Source organism: Anomaloglossus baeobatrachus, chromosome 7 (assembly GCF_048569485.1).
Source record: "Anomaloglossus baeobatrachus isolate aAnoBae1 chromosome 7, aAnoBae1.hap1, whole genome shotgun sequence".
Classification (NCBI taxonomy): Eukaryota; Metazoa; Chordata; class Amphibia; order Anura; family Aromobatidae; genus Anomaloglossus; species Anomaloglossus baeobatrachus.
This window is the reverse complement of record NC_134359.1, coordinates 118,456,223-118,473,180: the sequence shown is the minus strand read 5'-3', so window position 1 is coordinate 118,473,180 and position 16,958 is coordinate 118,456,223. Positions and strand designations below refer to the sequence as shown.

General features: G+C 44.4%; 1 protein-coding gene across 2 annotated transcripts in view; it reads right to left on the bottom strand.

Annotated features, from left to right (window-relative positions):
- Nucleotides 1-204: 204 nt before the first annotated feature.
- The window catches only part of FAM117B (family with sequence similarity 117 member B), a 60,364-nt gene continuing 43,610 nt past the window's right edge, over nucleotides 205-16,958 (bottom strand). The window contains exons 5-9 of one of the 2 annotated variants that reach the window (XM_075317609.1): nucleotides 10,422-10,568; nucleotides 10,124-10,195; nucleotides 5,694-5,904; nucleotides 4,231-4,351; nucleotides 205-3,084 (exon numbers count right to left, since the gene is read on the bottom strand). In XM_075317609.1, the coding sequence (XP_075173724.1) occupies nucleotides 2,766-3,084; nucleotides 4,231-4,351; nucleotides 5,694-5,904; nucleotides 10,124-10,195; nucleotides 10,422-10,568 (870 nt within the window). In that variant the 3' untranslated portion in view covers nucleotides 205-2,765. The remainder of the gene's footprint in view (nucleotides 3,085-4,230; nucleotides 4,352-5,693; nucleotides 5,905-10,123; nucleotides 10,196-10,421; nucleotides 10,569-16,958) is intronic. The other variant, XM_075317610.1, reaches the window with a different exon arrangement.

Sequence of the window (16,958 nt, the reverse complement as noted above, 5' to 3'; positions counted from 1 at the left end):
TTCATCCCTAGCCATGATAATGCTGGCCGGGGGCTGGTAGTCTCAGCCTGCAGCCGCCCAGTATTGCCGCATCTATTAGATGTGACAATCTCGGTGCAATACCGGCTCTTCTCGATTGCCCTGGAGCGGTGGCAATCGGGATAATAAGGTGTTAATAGCGCACAGCGGCTACTAAACCCTAGGTTAGTAATGGCACAAGTAGAGTTTTATTTCTTTCAAGTAGAGTTTTATTGACTTAAGTTGTCCAATATTCACATTTCACCATGTTTGATACATAGTGACAAACACAAACTGCTCATTTCATTCTTGGGCTACAGTGTAAAAAGATTTCTGTTTTTCCTTCTAACTGATGCTTTAAAGGCTGGTGCAGTTCATTCACTCTTGAAACCAAGAGTTATTGCTATAAAATAAATGTAAAAGGGATTTGTTTAAAACAAAAATCACAATATATAATAATGCATACAAGTTTCCTGATACTTCCCCCTTATCCAGGGGAAGTTCGAACCAAAAGTCGTTGCCATATTTGTGTAAACAGCATTAGCCTGATGTAGGTCTGACAAGCAGGCCGATCCGTAACCTGCAAGTTAGGCACAGGAGTAAAGTTTTATCAACTTTATAACAATCTTTGGGATTGCATCAACAGATATCAGCCAAACAATTGCAAACACTGGCAGCAGATTCCACATGTACAGGTCATCTGAAGCTTTGGCAGTCTACAGGATTCTAAGACTGTACAGCATTTCAGCCTCTGGCGTTCTTAACAGGAGGCGATGTTAACTTGTGTTGAATGTGACAAATAAAACCAGCAAGCAGATATTTGTCTTCTGCACAATAGCATGTGCTACAATTGATGTTTTCACCCCATGGCTGAAGAACTGTCTATAGGGAACTCGTCAGCAATTTTATGCTTCGCAAACTGGCAGCATGAAATCCAGACTGGCTCGCTCATCACACAATTGTCTAAGGAAAAAGAAACGGCTTGAATAAAGGCCCCGTCACACACGAGATCGCTAACGAGATTGCTGCTGAGTCACAGTTTGTTACGCAGCAACGATCTCGTTGTGTGACACCTACCAGCGATCAGGCCCCTGCTGCGAGATCGCTAGTCGTTGCAGAGTGGTCCGGACTATTTTCTTCAAAGGTGATGTCCTGCTGGGCAGGACACATCGCTGTTTTTGACGCTGTGTGACAGGGTCCCAATGACTGCCGAGATAGTTATACAGGTCGCTACTGCGACCTATATCGTTACTGCATCGTTGGTAAGGTCTGACTGTTTGACATCATACCAGCGTCCCTTAGGTGGCATCGTTGTCGAGATCGCTGGTAAGTCGTTGTGTGTGACTGGGCCTTAAGAAGCACGGCACAAGGAGACGTGTCCACCAAGTGTCTCATCTGGCTTCTGTCCGCCTGGTTTGGCTTTGACACATAGGATTCTCCCTATTTGCATATAGTGGGAGCTAAGCAATGAAGCTGTGCAGGGAGAAGGCAGCGAGCCGGCCAGCTAAATCCCTGTGTCTAGACTGTTTCTTTGTTTTAATGCTTTTCTGGATTTTATGCTGCCCAGTTTCTTACAAGAAGGGGGCACAGACAATGTAGAATAACCAAAGTAAATAACATATCAAGACTGCTTGGAAATGTGAACGTACCTAAAAGAAAGGGGGGTGAGAATATGGGTAAGACAGGGAAGCCCCCATGTCATCCATAGCATATATATATAACACTGGTTGCCAGTTCCGTCTACAGCAAAGAAAGAGCTTAATACTAATGAACATGTGCTCCGATAGCTGAAAAGGTCAATCTGAAGAGCTTCTCAGGCAGCTGTAAGAGGGAAGGCCGGGTACATCGCACAGGCTTAGCGGAGGTGACTATATTACAACCAATGCTTTCCTGACATAAAATGACCTGTAAACTATTCATATTTGAATAAAAGGCGTCTTTATATGATTAAAAATAAAAAAATAATAAATATCGGTGTACGAGTATAGGTTTCCAACCATAATACACTGATAATGCAGCAGCCACATACAATGCCATATACCACAAATACTAATCAACTATTGTCGTCTTTGTCTTTTATATACACGTTACCATTCCTAGCCTTGGGCGCTGAAGCCACTGAACTATTTACCATGTTTGGTCCCCACAGCTGGAAAACAGCTGAACTTCATAGGAAATACTACAACCACTGAAAACACTATTCCTCACTTTCTTAACATTCAGAATTTATGCCCATGCATGATGGAAAGAAAAATGATTGGACTCCACCTTCACTATCATTACATTATCATACATTTTTCTTCCCCTACCATGTGGGCTAATTACAACAAACCAGTGATTGCAGCCTTACACGGCATAAGGTGCAGCTCCGCAGTAACTGGATAGCTGGCGTCTGCCCCCCCTGGACATTTTGCCATGTCGGCATTAGCACAATGGTTAAATAAGTCCAATAATTGATTTATAACAGCAAATTGGCCATATCGTGGGAATACGGGTGCAGTATTCCTAGTTACCCATTTACAACCGCAGCAGCAGTTACTTAAATACAGGAGAAACCGTGTAGTAATGAGCTAAAACCGAAAGCCCTCTCTAGTATCAGACAAAGAGCAGATCAATTACCGATATCAATACCAACAATGGTAAGGCATGCTGTCCATCGTACAGCAGGATAATATGGTCAGCTTATGACAATACTGCATCTAGAGTCTCTATATTAAGTGCAGATCTCCAGGAGAGCGTTCACCCCGGCTCCTAGTCCTCCTCGGCTCCTAGTCCTCCTCTTCATCAATCTGGCCGGTAGGGTGCAGCAGAGACATGGGAGAGGCTAGAGTATTCGTACCGCGAGAATTACGTTCTTGCTCTATATTTGAGGATATAGAGGCCATGCTGAAATTCTGAACTAATGCAGGAGGGATACCTGAAGGAACAGTCAGGCTGTGGTTGGAGCTTTTAAAAGCAATTTCCTGATTTGGCAGAAGAGGCTTGAGGATGCTGACAAGGCAGAAGGCAGATCCACTCTTTGGGATAAAGTTCACTTTGTTCTTGTCGGGGCAATAGAAAGGAGGGATTTCATGTAACGGCTTTGGTCTGCAAGAAATATGTGCAGCTGTTAGATTCAATCTGAATATAATACATACAGCATGCCTCCTTTTTATTTTTCTAGCATGCTACAAATCTGGAAATCTCACTTTTTTCACTCCAAGTTCAACAGATTTATTAAACAGGATTAATCACTGAAATGTGTTTCAGATATTTCTCTGCGTCGGTCCCTGCTGGTGAAAACTCGTCCACTCAAAGCCTAAAGCTGGTGACACAAAGTCAATCGTGTAATGCACATGAGCGGCTAGCTGGATGTGGAGATATGCGGCTACCGGTTGCCTGTCGGACATGCATGTCTGTTTAACCTGAGTGTGTATGGCTTGCTGAGAAGAAATTATATGTATGGCCAGTGAATAATCTCAAAGCTTTATGCATTGAAGATCTATAAGTAAACATTTTGTAGCCATGTTTGTAGGCCATCAGGTCGATTACAGGAACTGTCTCATCATAGGAGTCCTCTGGTCCCATTCCTCGTGGCAGACTCCCCTGTAGGATGGGCATGTGCCCTAATGACACATATAGACAGGGATTTGTCTTAATGTGCGATAATGAAAATATAAAAAGGAAAAACCAAGACAGCTGACCTGTCCAGTGCACGGTCAGAAGGCTCAAAGGTAGAAGAACATATATTCCTACGGAGACCAGCACTTGTCATAGCCAGAAAAAATAGGTTTATTGATCCATATTAAAATCAAAGTAGAAAAATAAGTGAATATGCACAGTGCATCGAGGAACTACAAGAGGAGCATGTTTCTAACCTCAGTGGTCCATAGTCACATATTACTGATAGCAGTGACTGAGGACCACCGAGGTCAGAAACATGCTCCTCTTGTAGTTCCTCGATGCACTGTGCATATTCACTTATTTTTCTACTTTGATTTTAATGTGGATCAATAAACCTTTTTTTTCTGGCTATGACAAGTGCTGGTCTGCTTAGGAATACATATTTGGTGAAAGTAAAAATACATCTTAATGGCCTTCAGGACTACTTTAACGCCTGGGGCTGAGCCTAATCCTAGAAGCAGCTCCAGTCTCCCTCTTACTGTGCAATAATCCCCCTTCTCCTGTAATTTCAGCATACAGGAAGACGTAGAAATCAGACCGCATGTGTAGAATTGAGATTATTACACTTACGCGCTTTCCTCAAATACTTTAACTCTTTCGCAACCTTCAGGTGGTTCCCGCTTGAACATGTAGCTATTGTTTGGTTTTGGAGATGTGGCATACTTGGGAAAGGGGGAGTGATTTCCATTTTCTGTGGGAATAAACCATTGCAAATTAGTAACTGGATCATCTTTAAAAAAAACAACAAAAAAAAACCCATACCAAATGCATCTCAAGATGTCTAGATTGTAGAAGAATTATAATTTACAATAAATATTGAGTAATAAAACCTACCCTCTACCCTCATACTATCCATCCTTATGCTGCACACAATATGTTAAGTATATAAGTATGCCAGATATATTCAACTATACAAGATCAGAGAAATCAAGCCCCCATACCTAAATTTAGCCAACTGGCCCCATTTCTGCAAGAGTTGTAGTAGCATGCAGGACATATTGCAGAGCGGCAGCGTGGTCAGATGCCTCTTGTATGCTGCAGTCAGGCTCAATAGGCACAGCTCCTACAGCCACATACGGATTTATCTTACCCCACCAAACAACTTACACAAACAGAAAATTCTGCGTTTTGACCTGAAACTTATTTTATGCTTATTCTACCATTATACCAGTCTATCTATATAAATATTGGATTTTTATTCTACCTTTATACCTGTCTATCTATATAAATATTGGATTCATAAGAAAAGTATAATCTAAAAAGGGCCATATTTCATCTATGACAATTGTGTTCAGAGTGGTGTTTCTTGAGATGAACAGGTTTAAGAACTCCTGTTCTGATAGCTTAGACCAGCTACAATCTTAGGCCAGTGTCAGATGAGCGTATAGTATCGGATGTGATTTGCTAACACCACTTGGCTCAAACTGTGCTATGAGCGTGAGCCGAGTGTCATTCTGTGATCAGATTCTTTCGCATGCCGTATTAGAGCACAAGTGAGAAGAGATTAATCTCTCCATTGTCTGTTGCCTAACTCGGCGTATATCAGAGCAGGTGCGTGTGAACCATCAGAATGCCACACTTGTATGGTGCTCGTGAGCCGAGATATGCCACCAATCAAAGCATGCAGTGATTTTTCTCTCTCCCGAAATTACAGATCTGCTCTGCCTCATTGAATAACATTAGTCCGAGTGCAATGAGAGATTTCAGATTTATACTCTTGTGAGCGAGGCCTTTAAGATACTTTCCTCTTTCACAAAACCTGCCCACAGGCTCAGAAAGCAGTGGAGCCAGCGCTGGACCCATCTACACTTGAGTCTGAAAGAAAACCCCCTTAAAAGAGGATAAGTCATCTGATAATTCGAGAGCATCTTTCTTAGAGCTCTGCCTTGTGCCGCTCTCTTTAAATTCCTCCAAGAAAGTCACAAATTGACAGCTGGGTGTTTCTAGTTGGGGATGTGTAACTACATTCTTGCTTTTGCACCCACCTAGATTTTACATTGTGACATTTAGGAATCAGAAGCTCCGTGTATTACCTTTGTCTCTGGGATCGGTGCGGGTGTCCTCCACTGGACATGGGCTCTCCTCACTGCAGTCATTTGAGATAGTAATGAATGAAGCAGGAGATATGGACTGGGAGCGGCTGCTGTTGTTGCTTCCACGGTCATTTCCTCCGGGTGTCTGAGTATCTACACTTCTTAGGGAAAGAGGTGGGGGAGCACGGTGTCCGTCTGGAATATCTTGTGGCTATAAAATATAAAAACATATACAAAACAAAAAGGGGAAAAAAAGGAAATACATTACGCGGATAATTTTCTTTGCTAGACAAAAAAAAAAAAAAAAAAATGAAAAAAAATTCAGCACACTAAACGTGACAGACTGTTACACTCCATACATTAAAAGGGGTTATCCAGTCTTTAGACAATCAGTGATCGATATTTCTCCCACTTACTTGGCATCGCTGTTCTGTAATCCTGTCACATGAGCGCACGCTCGCTTTATTTCCCCCGGATTAGTGACCTCTACTATTCTGATCGTGCACTATTTCCCAGCACTCACAGTGCCATCACTAATGTGAGAAATACCTGGAGCCTACACTGACCCGTGAGAGGAGAAGGGCAGGTGACTGAGAACAAGGGAAGCATGGGATAGGTCCTTTGTCTCTGTCCCGCACTTTAGAGGATGGTGCCACAAGGGAAACCAGTAAACGTTTATACAAATTTCCCAGAGAATGTACCCCTGCCGTGTGTGATTTGGTGGATAACCCCTTTAAATGGTGAAGTTTTCCTTTAGTATTGCCTGCAGGAGTATCAAAGTGAAGCGTCACATAATGAACACCCATCTCCCTGCTCCTAAAATCTGAACTTACATAAACCTTAGCCGCAGAGCCATTAAACTCCATTATTGCTCAGTTTGGGATCATTTAACCAGTTGCAGAAGGCCACGAGCTATCAGAAATGCTATATAAAAGTACATGAAAAACTGCAAGAGTTGCAATTTTCCGTTTGTTGTTCTTTATTATTACAGGACACTACAGGCCCAGAGCATGCAGCTGCTCCTGTGTCCCCATGATAACACTTATTGTTAAGTGCCCCACTCCGCATCATCACAAAAATCCTCACCCAGATCAGTGTGTGCATGATACATATATCTGCCATTATAGAGGCATGTAACAAGGCGACCATTGCACACGGCCTCTTGCTTTTTCCAGGTACTTTTACTTCTGGTAGCTCTCCATTATACAGACCTTGCTGTTAGGTATACGTGTTTTTGTCATGCAAAGTTCAGCTGTTACATAAGTTATCTGGAATAGACTTCGGTAGATTGGTTATCTGGAATAGAAGGCGGGTTTGGTCTGTTTGCTTTTGCCACATTTTTACCTCCAGCTAATGTAACCATGGTCTGACAAGCCGGAGTTTATACACCAAGACCACTGCTGATTTCCAGAAGAACGTGCCCACCTCTGACACAGGAGGGCACCAGATCTGAATGGCCCAGTGAACTGTATAGGATGGTAGAAGACTGCAAGGTGTAATAGGGGCACCAGAATTTTGGAAATCAATGACCAAGCATACAGACTCCAACAGCTCTGGGTTTATTTTCCCTAAATGCAGCACATGGTGCCAAATCTGTGCTACGACACATTAAAAGCTGGTTGTGGTAACGAATTAGCCAAACATGTTATAACCGTGTCCGCCTCTATGGACTGCAGATAACACAAGTTACTGTTAATTGCGAGACATGGATAAGAGACATGGGGTAAAATTAGCCACTGGCGGGAAGAAAACTAATTAGTAGCAACTGGAAAGTTTAAGGCAAATACGACATTTGATTTCTACACAAACAGGCCAATTATTAGTGGGTCTGAAGTTAGAGCAGTAGCCATATCGATTGTCACCCATCAATTAGTGCCATCATGTTCAACTTACACTAAGGCTGTGCGTCCACGGGACAATGTACCAGTGGACTTTTCCGCAGGTTTGTCCGCAGGTTTCCCGCAGCTGCTTCCCGGAATCCGCAGCTATCCATTGCTGCGGGATTCGAGCATTTTTTGTTGCGGTAAACCTGCAGGACAAGTGCGGAAGTCCTGGCCTCTATTTCCATAGTGGAAAGGCTGGACATCCGCAGATATTTCGCAATGAATAATTGACATGCAGTTACGTGCGGCTGCGGGAAATCCGCAGCATGTCCTGCAGCCGCACATACCGCAGCATTGATACAGCACTATCAAAATCCCATAGGATAACATGGGGAGTGTCTGTACTTGCGTAAACCTGCGGATTTATCTGGAAAATACAGATAAATCCGCGGGTTTTCAGAGGCAAAATCCGTGGGTACGTTGTCCCGTGGGCACAAAGCCTTAGGTGACCACAAGTCCTCTGATTCTTAGAAACCGGTGTTATGTGCAAATAATGGCCAAAAACCTCAAATCTCTCTGGAATAACACCAGCGTCTCTGGCTGTGGCTCTCACTTCTGACTTCCCACTTTGGCCAATTTACAGAGCTGGACAGTTTTGTTTTGTTTTTTTAAACTGATGAAAAGGGAAAGTGGAAAAGGCGCCCACATCCAATAAATGTTAATAGGGCCACCAGGCTGCTTTGGGCAAGTTTTCAGCTTTTCCTTTCCTCAGTGTTCAGCTTTCCTAATCCGTCCCAGCAGCCAGTTTCTCAATATGGACATCTATCTGCTTATTGTGCCATCTGGAACCACAAATAACCATCTCTCATAACTCCCCAATAAAGGTGGATGCTGTGATGGGAGAGATTCTTTATATAGGGAGAGGGAGATAAGTTAGTAGATGTAATCTATAATAGGAAAAAAAATTGGTATGTAGAAATCCAAATCCAACCAATATCCATGGCTTTCCAAATACACAGGATTTGGCTGATGTTCTCCTGGGCTATAAACACAGATATCCATATTGAGAAAAGTCTGAAAGATTGGCCACGTTCACACGTTGAATATTTGGTGCGTTTTTACCTCCGTATTTGTAAGACAAAACTAGGAGTGGAACAATCAGAAGAAAGTATAATAAACACATCACCACTTCTGCATTTCTTACCCACTCCTGGTTCTGGCTTACAGATGGAAAATAGTGATCGTGTGAAGGCAGCCATTCCCAAGCTATAAAGCTATACCCAGTCATGGCTCTGGCCTATACCAAGACATTGCACAGATAGACGTTCTGTAGTTAGTGTTGCATGCAGGAAGATACAACCAGCGGTTATTTCCTAGTAAGCTCTGCTGCTTCCCTTCATCTGATCACAGTACAAAAATTATTAGTGATTGTAAGCAGCCTACAAACATTTTTATCAGTGAGGTGAAAAAAAGAAAAGAGCAACTATTTAATTTTTTAACTCTGAGGGTAAGACCATACACTGTGGCGGCCACACATGACCCGACGCCCGCAACCACAACGGCCAATCGTTGCATAATTTTGTTTTTTTAATTGTGCGGCCACTGGCTTACCGAAGGTAGCCCAAGCTTCAGCCGCTATGTTTGGCATCATCCTAGAAGTCATCTACGTTTGCATTCTTGCAGAGCAAATTAACTACTTATATATCACTGCAAAGATGCCCATATTTTTAAAGCTGGTTACCCATTACTGAAAACTCTTTGCCATACTTTTAGCCTAAAACTTCATGGTGACTTGTGTGTACATGAAATAAGATTGCACTGTCTGGCTGCCACCAGTATATGGGGCCCTGCAAAAGTCCATTGGGGTTGGGTCATGGACTTTTTCGGACTGCGACACCATTGACTATCATTACTTGCAATGTTGCCGGTGACCTTGTGATCTCACATTGCAGAGCCACAGCTTGCAGTGTCGCCTATGCCCTTATTCCTATTTGCTGCTCTCTGTAGGAGTCCATACAGAAGTATAATACACAGAGGTATACACACTTGCGTAAATGAAAAGCATTTCTTTATAGACGTCATACACATTAGATGAATGTTGACAAAATCCCACAAGACATCCAATGTATAAGGGGTTGTCCGATTCTCCCCCGCAGCCTTAATAGGGGAATGATGGGTCAGGCATGTAAAATTTCAACATCGCCCACCTTTTGTTCTCTTCACCCAATTGTGAAGACCATGCACACTTAGGGAGGCGTGGATGAGGGGAGGTTAGCAAAGCAAATCAAACTGAGGACCTGATTACTGTGGGTAACTTAAGGCTGCTATTAAAGGTTGTGCCAGCAAAATGGTCACAGATGTGATTGTGGCTGCTATTTTTAATATTACTTGGGTTTATTAGCCCTAACCTTGCCAGCTAGTATACAACACAGGTTAGCTAATGTTCATACAGCAGATAAGATCACATCCAAAAGCTTAGAATAATGTAAAGTACATGACAACATATATCAGGTTAAAGGCACTTAGCGCTCCAACCAGAAAAAAAAAACAAAACAATAGAAATTATACACAAAAAGTAAAATAATACCACACACAGCGACAACTTACCTCAGGGTGCAGATGCTGGAAACTCATTGTAATGTTCCCATTGACATCAGGAAGGCCTGAACAGTCTCCATGCTGGGAAACCACAAGGATATATGCTTCAAGATGAATATTGGAGCAACCCACCCTCCTTAATAAACCCATAATATGGAGGGTGAAAACTTAAAAAAATAAAAATGCTTCTTGATTCCATGTGCAGCGGAGAAAAGTGAAAAGAGCCTTCTCAATGGTAAGTTGTAAATTACCATCAAGAACCAGTAACTGGGGTATGGCTCCATAGTGGAAAGGAATATGCACTTACCATGAGTTGCTCTTCCTTCTCTCCTGTTTCTTTAATGATGATTTCAATCTCCTGGTTCAGCCCCTCCACACTGTTCCGAAATCGAGAGCCTGATGATTTGGTGATTGGTATGGTCATTGGCGTAAGTACATTCTTAGACATGGAGGTCTGCAGGGAAGAAATGTACAAAAAACACTGATGACTTACCAGACTGTTCAAAGGGACACCGGCTAAAGCTGGTCATAAGATCGGCAACGAAGTGCTGGGGATTGTCAGGTCTGCACATTAGTATTCACGCCTCAGTTTAGGCACGGCTCGATACTTAGTCCAGGTCCTATGGCTAGGCTTCACAGGAGACCGGCAGATTTATAATAGATGTCAATACTACAATACAGCAGCCAAGGTTCACGTCCCCTAGGGGCAACTGCAAATGTGTTTAAGGGTATGTGCCCACGATCAGGACTCACTGCGTTCACAAAGCAGCGAGTCCTGACCGGGGGGGGCAGTGCGTCTCCTCCGCAGGTGACTGCAGCTGCTTGTACCCTTGATCAGGGTTCCGTGCGCTGCGGTCTCCTGCTTGTGTTCTCCCTACAGAAGATGCATGAGATTCCGCAAACAATGGACATGCTGCGGTCTGGTAAGCCGTTCAGCAGGTCAGTGTTTGCTGTGGCAAAAAACAAGTCTAATGGGCACGGGATTTATAGAAATCCCGTCCACTATGCTTGTACTGTACACCGCAGCGTTTTGGACGCAGGTGACGTATGCTGCGTCCAAACCGCTGCAAATAATGATCGTGGACACGTACTCTAAAATGGTGCTTTACACGCTGCGACATCGCTAGCGATCTCGTTAGCGATGTGACACGCCAGATCGCAGAAAAGATTTGCAGAGATCGCACATAGGTCATTTTTTGTAGCGCTGGTTACATGTGCGATCTCAGCAAATCGTATGTGCAATCTGGCGTGTTACATCGCTAACAAGATCGCTAGCGATGTCACAGCGTGTAAAGCACCCTTAAGGCCGGGGTCACATGGGGCACTAGTGCGATCCTCACATGACACTCGGCTCACGCTGGCAGTACAGCAGAGCCGAGTGTCACTGTGACTGAGGTCACATCATGCGATTGGACCTCAGCTGTGGGGGGGCGGGCCAGCACTGAGGAGGGGAGGGCCGGTGCTGCGGAGGGGAGGGATTTATCTCCCTCTCTCCTCCGTAGCCGGCTATTGCCATTCTCGCCCTGCACTCCAGGTACACCGGTGTAATGCGAGTGCAGTGCGATTTTTCTCTCGCCCCATAGACTTGAATGGGTGCGAGAGAAAAAAAAAAAACATTACAGTCGCAGTACGCTACAATTGTTTTCTCGGTCCGATTAGGGCTGAGAAAATAATCGTTCATGTGTGCTGACACATGGGCTAATATTGGTCCGAGTGGAATGCGATGTTTTATCACATTCCACTCGCACTGATTTTCATGCCGTGTGTTTTAGGCCTAATACATATTGTGCTCACCTCCTAAAAATAAAAAAGTGGCATGAGCGATCAGAACATTGTATGTACCCCATAATGGTACCAATGAAAACTACCGTTCCACAAGCTCAAGATCTCCAACATAAGATTTGGTTTTTAAAACGAGATTGAAAACTAAATGTTTTGTGGGGTTTTATTTTTTCTTCTAACAATGGTATCACCATAACTGTACTGATCCATACAGCAAACTTAACATTTCAGCTTTTTAATGTAAAGTGAATGTTAAAAAAACAAGGTATTCCATCCTACTTGGATTTTTGTTTGTTTTTATTACTGAATGTCATTCAAACCTACAAGGTATCCAAAAAAAAAAGCCCCAAACAATACAATACATGGTTGCATCTCCAAGGGGCTATAACAATCTGTAAGCTTTTCGCAAAAAGTCCCTTTGAACTAAAAATATGAAAGATTCACCTTACAAAAATATATTTGACCTCCTCCAGTTACACTCAAGGGTACACAAAATCATCACCTGCACAAACATAAGTATCCTCACAGGGTATACTTTTAGCCTTCTGCATGTAACTAGCCAAAATAAAGGGCCAGAGAGGCAGATTGGGCTTTAGACAAGCGGCAGCTGGTAACCTGCATTTAGGGCTTATGTGTGTAGTAAATCTGTGGCACCCGGCAGGGGGTAGGCGCTTTCAGAATACAAAGCAGGGACAGGCATCACTAGGGGCCCACTGCCTCCGCTCGGGGAGCAGAAACAGAGGTTAAAATATCTGCACATGGTGAAGCACTGTGACAAAGCTTCCATAAAACCGAATCTGAGCTTTGGTAAAAAGGCAGAACTGAAAATGTTGTACAAGGTCTACTGTGCAGACGTTCCTATACATTTGCTGCAACTTTCGCACTGAGAAGTACATCTGGTATCATACTGTGAGGTGAAACAAGACTCCGTATCATTCAGCAACTATGGACACAAACTGCAGCGGAGCAGAGCAGGGGTCACTGACAAAGCTGATGAAAGATTCACTTCCATGGGGGGAAATCAAATAGCAAACTAAAACAACGATGTTTGCCGGACTGAAGAAACGCATCGCGAAAAAGGCAAAACCAATGTTGTCTCCAAGTTAAAATCTTGGGAATCACCATATATTGGCAAATGGGCAAAGGCCTGAGCAATAACTCCCACCCTCCTTTTCCATTTAGTGTGGTTGTGTATGTGGTGCCTTAGGCTAGGTTCACATTTCCGTTAAAATGTATCAGTCACAATCCGCGGCTCTGGTAAACAACGGCATCCGTTTAGCGGATACCATTGTGTCCCATAGACTTGTATTAGTGGCGGATTGCGACTGATGACCTTGCGTTGCATCCGCTGTGTCGCGGTCAGTCGTTTGACTGACCGCCGGGTGGGAGCAACACAGAATGTAACGTTTATCTGGCCGTCAAAATTAACGCGCCACGCAGGAATTTGTCGCCATCCGACAAGCTTGTAATGGATGTCTATGGTGCTGGATTCCGTCGTAATCCGTCTTACAACGGAATCCAGCGCTGGATTCCGTCATGCGCTACTGAGCATGCCCAGCATGTTTGGCACACCCACTGGGCTGTCCCAAACACAAACGGATCATGACTGATCCGTCAAAAAACAGATGCACAGCGGATGTAAGGCTAGGTTCACACTTCCGTTAAATTGTATCAATCACAATCCGCTGCTCTGGTAAACAACGGAATCCGTTTAGCGGATTCTGTTGTTCCCATAGACTTGTATGAGAGGCGGATTGTGACTGATGATGCCGCGTTGCACCCTCCGCCCGACTGATCAGTCGTGGAACGACTGACCGTCGGGCGGGAAGAACGCAGCATGTAACGTTTTTTGAGCAGTGCAATCCGTCGGATTTCGCTGCGCATGCTCTCTAGCTCCCTGCACACGTCACCAGCTTTGCTTGGTTACCCGATATTTACCCTGGTTACGGTGCAAGGAGCCAGCGCTAAGCGGTGTACGCCCGTAACCAAGGTAAATATCGGGTAACCAAGGAAAACATCGGGTGCTTTGCTTTACCTGATATTTAGTCTGGTTACGTGTGCAGGGAGCCGACACTTCCCCGCCCCCTCCCGCACTCCGCACATGTACACACTCACAACACTCACTCACACTCTCACCTGTCCCCAGCCATGCAGACCGCAGCACTGCCACTGACATCCTCAGCGCCTGGCTCGGCTCCGCACCCTCCCGCACACAACGGAGTCCGACAATGAAATTCTTTTCTTTGTCAACCGTTGTCACCCGTTGTACAACGCATCAGTCACATGCGTCAAGCGATGCATGTGACTGATACAAAACAACGGAAGTGTGAACTTAGCCTAACGGACAAGACGGATCAGTTTTTTCACAGGATTCCTGTGAAAGGAAACCTGTGAAAAACACATCCGTTGCGTCAGTTGACATCTAAAAAACAACTGATGCGTTGCTGACGGACCTGACTGATTTAAAACAACGGGAATGTGAACCTAGCCTTAGACTAAACAGTCATTGATCAATGCTACCAAAAAGGTCCCAGCAGCCTGGTCTCTGCACTGTAGCAATTAGACTGGTAGGTGACCACTGCAGGCAATAATCCTTCAGTGATTGTCTGTAGCGGTCACATGCCATCCAAACAGTACAGGGAGTAGACACTAGCACAGGCACTGAAAGAGGTGAGGCTAGGGATCAGTAAAAGGAGTAGATTTTAAATACTGTATCCTCCAAATGAAAACATGATAAAGGCTTATTTTTGCACTTGGAGGAAAGCTGGAGAACAGGCGTGGTCACATCCCCGACACAAGAGCAGCAGTCTGTGCAGGAGGAGAAACTGGAAGGGTACTTTCACACTTGCGTTGTTTGGCAGCCGTCGCAATCTGCCGCTTTGGGAAACAGCGCAATCCGTTAACAGATGTGCGCTGTTTCCCATTGACTTGTATTGATGATGCATTGCGACGGATGGTCTTGCGTTTTATCCGCCGGCCGACGTTGCGTTACATCCACCAGGCAGAAAGAACACAGCATTTAGCGTTTTTCTGCACTTCCCAGAGCGTCAAAAACCGCAATGTGCTGGATTCCGTCGGCGTCTGTCATTTTTATAATGGAAGCCTATAGTGGCGGAATCCGTCATCTGACGGATTCCTGTGACTGATTTGTCTTTACACACTACGCATGCTCAGTTGAGTAAATTGCTGAAGAAAAAGCTACAACAGATTCTGTTGTTTTGCAGGATCCGTCACATCAATTGTGCCACTATATGCAACGCATCCGTTACATCCATCACACAACGCAAAGCGACGTATCTAAGTGCCTCAAAATCACATCCCAACATGTTAGATAACTGATGTCGGCACAGATTCATCCAAAAGTTTCAGCGAGAAATCTGGGGTGAAATACTTCAAAAAGTCACAACATTTTTGTGCAACATGAGACGGGTCATCTAATTCATGGCGACATGTGGCGTACCTTGCACCAGTCCTTGATTCTTAATGAATAAAGCGACTCTCACCCCACCTCAGCCTTTCAAGACGGACGTGAACAATGTTGGTCTTGATGAATCAGGACCAAAGTGGCCAAGCACTGTCCTGTAACTTTGGCCTTAAAAATGGCAGATGGTAAAGATACATATGCAACCCCATCCAACAGGATCTCTTATTATAACACACTGCGCCTGCTCTAGCTTCTCACAGCGCAAGTGTAGGAAACCAGGAAGCTAGCACAGGCTCACAGCCTTACATGCAGAAAGGCTTAAAAGGGAACCAAACATCAGGATTTTCATGTATAAGGTGCAGCCAGTGCAGTACTGGCACTATCAGGCACAGTGTGTACATACCATCAGGGGGCAGCTCGGGTGTTTAGGCAGCGAAATCCAACTTTATAAAGTTTGAAAATTCGTGCACTTTTTGATTGACGTGTGCACCTCTCTCCTAATGTCCGGGCGTGTTATGCACGTTTATCCCCGCCCCCTGTTCCTCCCTCTCACTGGCCGTATGTAAAATTTCTCTCTTCAGAAACATGGCGCCGGAGTTGGCACCTGCGCATAGCGCTCATCTCCGGCGCCATGTTTCTGAAGCCCGCTGTACTTAGTATTTTGCAGGAGAGGGCGGCGCATGCGCCCTCGCTTCTTCAGATCCCGTTGTGACTGCGAGAGCGCATATGGTCACAACAGGACTGCAGAACAGCTGATGGGAGGACGCGATTACCTGCAGCAGGCTTCAGAAACATGGCGCCGGAGATAAGCGCTATGCGCAGGTGCCAACTCCGGCGCCAGGTTTCTGAACAGAGAAATTTACATACGGCCAAGTGAGAGGGAGGAACAGGCGGGGGGCGGGGATAAACGTCCATAACACGCCCGGACATTAGGAGAGAGGTGCACACGTCAATCAAAAAGTGCACGAATTTTCAAACTTTATGAAGTTGGATTTCACTGCCTAAACACCCGAGCTGCCCCCTGATGGTATGTACACACTGTGCATGATAGTGCCAGTACTGCACTGGCTGCAGCTTATACACGAAAATCCTGATGTTTGGTTCCCTTTAAACCTGTGCAATGTGCCCTGTTAGCTGTCATTTCAGGACAGACGTGGCCGCACAGTCCTAACTGAAAATTGGGCAGTGTGAAAATCCTACACAATATGACTGATTCATCATTTCAATTTTTTTTTTCAAAGTCACTTTCCTTTTTTGTTATGTGGGGATAAAGCAAAATGTGATTAAAATGTAACCTTTATTTGAACCTGTAAAACCAACAGATAAAAAAGGTGCAGTTCGTGATTAAAAACCTCACCTGACATGTCAATCAAACTGACGATGTGCCCACACTCCTGCGTATGCATTAACACCAATAATTGTAATGCCAGATGTACAAAAAAAAGAGCAATCCTTATGATATATGATCAATTAGAGGAAGCACCTATTCTTGCCCAGTGGGGAAAAAATAATGTAAATGTGACTAGTCTGTCAACACATATGCATACCCAAATACAATTTCTACGTTGAGAAGGCACACAAACAAAAAAACCCCAAAACACACACTAAAGCTCAGGTATGGATTAATCTCACCAAGCC